The 3,756-nt window shown below is 47.1% G+C and overlaps 1 protein-coding gene across 1 annotated transcript in view; it reads left to right on the forward strand.

Annotated features, from left to right (window-relative positions):
* EP300 (E1A binding protein p300) overlaps window positions 1-3,756 on the forward strand; it is a gene marked incomplete at its 5' end in the record, with an annotated part of 31,140 nt that overhangs the window by 25,524 nt on the left and 1,860 nt on the right. The window contains 3 exons of the mRNA XM_010136853.1: window positions 323-484; window positions 917-1,198; window positions 2,501-3,756. Of these exons, the coding sequence (XP_010135155.1) occupies window positions 323-484; window positions 917-1,198; window positions 2,501-3,756 (1,700 nt within the window). The remainder of the gene's footprint in view (window positions 1-322; window positions 485-916; window positions 1,199-2,500) is intronic.

Genomic DNA, 3,756 nt, shown 5'->3' on the forward strand with positions numbered 1-3,756 from the left:
GCTGAACCCCTTTGTGATTATCCAAGAGATTCCTCAGTGTTGAACTATAGCAGACAAACAGGTTTCAGTAAATAACATTTTCCTTGCACCTCCTGAGCATTTATGCTTTTAATATTTTTAGAACTATGTATTGCTGATCTTGATATCTTGCGGAGTGATTCTAATGTAATTAGTTTAACGTTTCACGGGATCCTGGTAGGTGTCTTTGAGTAAATTATTGCAAAGTGTGTTTTGTCCTGCAGTTATAGATGATGTTAAAGTAATAAAATGCTGATGTGGTGTGACTTTGATACCTGACATAAAATGCCTTTAAAATTAATAGGTGAGCAAGGGAGACAGCAAAAATGCCAAAAAGAAGAACAATAAGAAGACAAGTAAGAACAAGAGCAGCTTGAGTCGTGGCAATAAGAAAAAGCCTGGCATGCCCAATGTGTCAAATGATCTCTCCCAAAAGCTGTATGCCACTATGGAGAAGCACAAGGAGGTAAGAGTTGGTAGAATGAGAAGTATGTGTTTTACTTAGGTGATACTTCAGAGTCATTGCCCGGTAAATTATACAAGCTTGGCTGGGGAATTGAGTGGCACACCAGACAAGTACCAGGAGGTCTGGACACTCCTTGTTGCCAGGGCAGTGGGAATAAATACAACTCTGCTCATACAGAGCTTCCTAACACTTGAGATTGTCACGACAGTGTTTTACTGTCACTGTTCAGTCTGGGGCTCCTTACCTAATGCTTCTTGAAGGTGGTCAATCTGCAGGACATCCAGAGGTTTGAAATTTCCCAGTTCTTACAAGCACATCACCCTGGTGGCACATCTTTCAAATGTTAGTCAGTCCTGATATTGTAAATTCTGTATAATGAAGTTTGACCAAAACATCTGAAGTGCTGGCATATTAAGTCTTTTTACTTTTCAGGTCTTCTTTGTCATCCGCCTCATTGCTGGCCCTGCAGCCAACTCCCTGCCCCCCATTGTTGAGCCTGACCCACTCATTCCATGTGACCTGATGGATGGGCGTGATGCTTTCCTAACCCTTGCTAGAGACAAGCACCTGGAGTTCTCCTCGCTACGGAGGGCTCAGTGGTCAACCATGTGCATGCTGGTGGAACTGCATACCCAGAGCCAAGACCGCTTTGTTTACACCTGTAATGAGTGCAAGCATCATGTGGAGACCAGATGGCACTGCACTGTTTGTGAGGTATGCTTGGTGAAGTTTTCCCTAGTTGTGTCTCCCTATCTTTGTTCTTTACCTGAGCTAATTTCTCAATAAAAACTGACAGAAAAGGATCTGCACAGCTCATCCTCTGGCAGTTCAGAAGGGAAGGAGAACAAACATTTTCCAAAACAAGTTATCCTACTAATCTACTGCTTGGCGTGCTTTTTGTTTTTGACTTTCATGCTGTGGAGAACTGAAGTAGAATTGTACTTCCTGTAGTTCATTTGAGGTACTGTTGCTTAAACAGTTGGGAACTGTAGCAATTGCTTGAGCTGTAATGGTAGGATGAGCTGATTTTTCTGAAGAGTGATTAGTCCTATTTTATTCCAGAGTCAGGAGTGTTGTGTGACAGTATTTCTGTAAATGAAGCTCTCCGCTGGTTTACTGGCATAGAGCTTTTGCTATGCTGGAAGTTAGATCCCTATCCTTGGGTGACTCTTCCACTACCCTCTTGTCTCTAGAATGCTGCAAGCAGCTCTTTTGTCTTCAGAAGTATTTGCAATACCAGTGTGTTTTCAGATTGAGCCCAGTGGTCTGGGTCAATACTCTGCCCTCCAGAACATGGTCTAACCTTGGATCTGGCTTTTAGCTTAATTATTTTAGCTTGCTGGAAGTAAATGACTGTCTTAGATTCAGTTCTGAAAAGCTCTGATTAGAATTTGATGCTACCATTTCCTCATATCTGCCTGAAAATAAATTCTGAATTTCCTATGGATTAATGAATCCTGAGGATTTGGAGCTTTTTCTTAAGGTAAATTACTGAGCCCAAACTCTGGAGCTGTTGCTTTCACAGAATATAAATGCTGTTCTACTGTCAGCACGCTCTGCCATTTAACTTGCCTGAAAACTGAAAATACAGCTTTCATTCTACTTTCTTCTTTGAAAATTGGTACTTCTGCTACTCTTGCCCTCTTCTTGTGAAGCAGCAACAGATGGGCAGCTATTTGTTCCTTGACTTTTTCTTATTCTTTCCTATCAGGAAAGAAAGGGATTTTTCTGGCACAGCCGAATAGTGTGTGACTTACTAGCTCAGAGCAAACTTGTTTTTCAAGTTATATATATTTGTGTAGATTTCAGACATCCTTACACCCACACACTTTCCCTGGCTGTAATTTGGCTTTACTTCTCTACTACCTCAGTGTGGTGTGAAAGATTCGATTTTTCCCTAGAGCAACAATTTGCCTGGAACAGACTGGGAATAATTTGTAGAGGTGGCATGACATCATTTACTCTTTTGTAGGGAGTTTCAGGAACACTAACTTTTTTCCTTCGTTGTCTTTTCAGGATTATGACCTGTGCATCACCTGCTATAACACTAAAAACCACGACCACAAGATGGAAAAATTAGGCCTTGGTCTAGACGATGAGAGCAACAACCAGCAGACTGCAACCACCCAGAGCCCTGGTGATTCCCGCCGCCTGAGTATTCAGCGCTGTATCCAGTCTCTGGTCCATGCTTGCCAGTGTCGTAATGCCAACTGCTCACTGCCGTCCTGTCAGAAGATGAAACGGGTTGTCCAGCACACCAAAGGCTGCAAACGCAAAACCAACGGAGGGTGCCCCATCTGCAAGCAACTCATCGCTCTCTGCTGCTACCATGCAAAGCACTGCCAGGAGAACAAGTGCCCAGTGCCGTTCTGCCTCAATATCAAACACAAGCTTCGTCAACAACAACTTCAGCACCGCCTGCAACAGGCGCAGATGCTCCGAAGGAGGATGGCAAGTATGCAGCGGACCGGTGTGGTAGGCCAGCAGCAAGGATTACCCTCACCCACGCCGGCCACTCCAACAACTCCAACAGGCCAGCCCCCCACACCACAAACCCCACAACCCCAGCCTCCGCCCCAGCCTGCCTCGCAGCCTCAGCCTGCACCTCCCAACAGTATGCCACCCTACACCATGCCAAGAACTCAGCCCCCCAGCGCTGTGTCCCAGGGCAAGGCAGGTGGCCAGGTGACTCCTCCAACTCCACCCCAGCCACCTCAGCCACCAGTTCAGGGTCCTCCTCCGGCAGCAGTGGAAATGGCCATGCAGATCCAGCGGGCAGCAGAGACCCAGCGTCAGATGGCACAGGTTCAGATCTTCCAAAGGCCAATTCAGCACCAGATGCCCCAGATGCCACCTATGGGAATGAACCCTTCACAGATGGGCAGAGGTCCTGGTGGTCATATAGATCAAGGAAGGGGGCCGGCAGGAATCCAGCAGCAGCCACCATGGGTGCAGGGGGGCTTACCCCAAACTCAGCTGCAGCCGGGAATGCAGAGGCCATCCATGATGTCAGTAGCCCAGCCAGGTCAGCCGATGAATATGGCGCCTCAGCCAGGCATGGGTCAGGTACCTGGCGCTGCTCAGCCCAAACAACCACCTCTGCCCCAGGCAGCCTTACAAAACCTACTGCGGACACTCAGGTCTCCCAGCTCACCCATGCAGCAGCAGCAGGTGCTTAACATCCTTCACTCCAATCCTCAGCTACTGGCTGCTTTCATCAAGCAACGGGCCGCCAAGTACGCGGGGTCCCAGAACCCCCAGGGGATGACGGG

Source organism: Buceros rhinoceros, unplaced genomic scaffold (assembly GCF_000710305.1).
Source record: "Buceros rhinoceros silvestris isolate BGI_N320 unplaced genomic scaffold, ASM71030v1 scaffold21795, whole genome shotgun sequence".
Lineage (NCBI taxonomy): Eukaryota > Metazoa > Chordata > Aves > Bucerotiformes > Bucerotidae > Buceros > Buceros rhinoceros.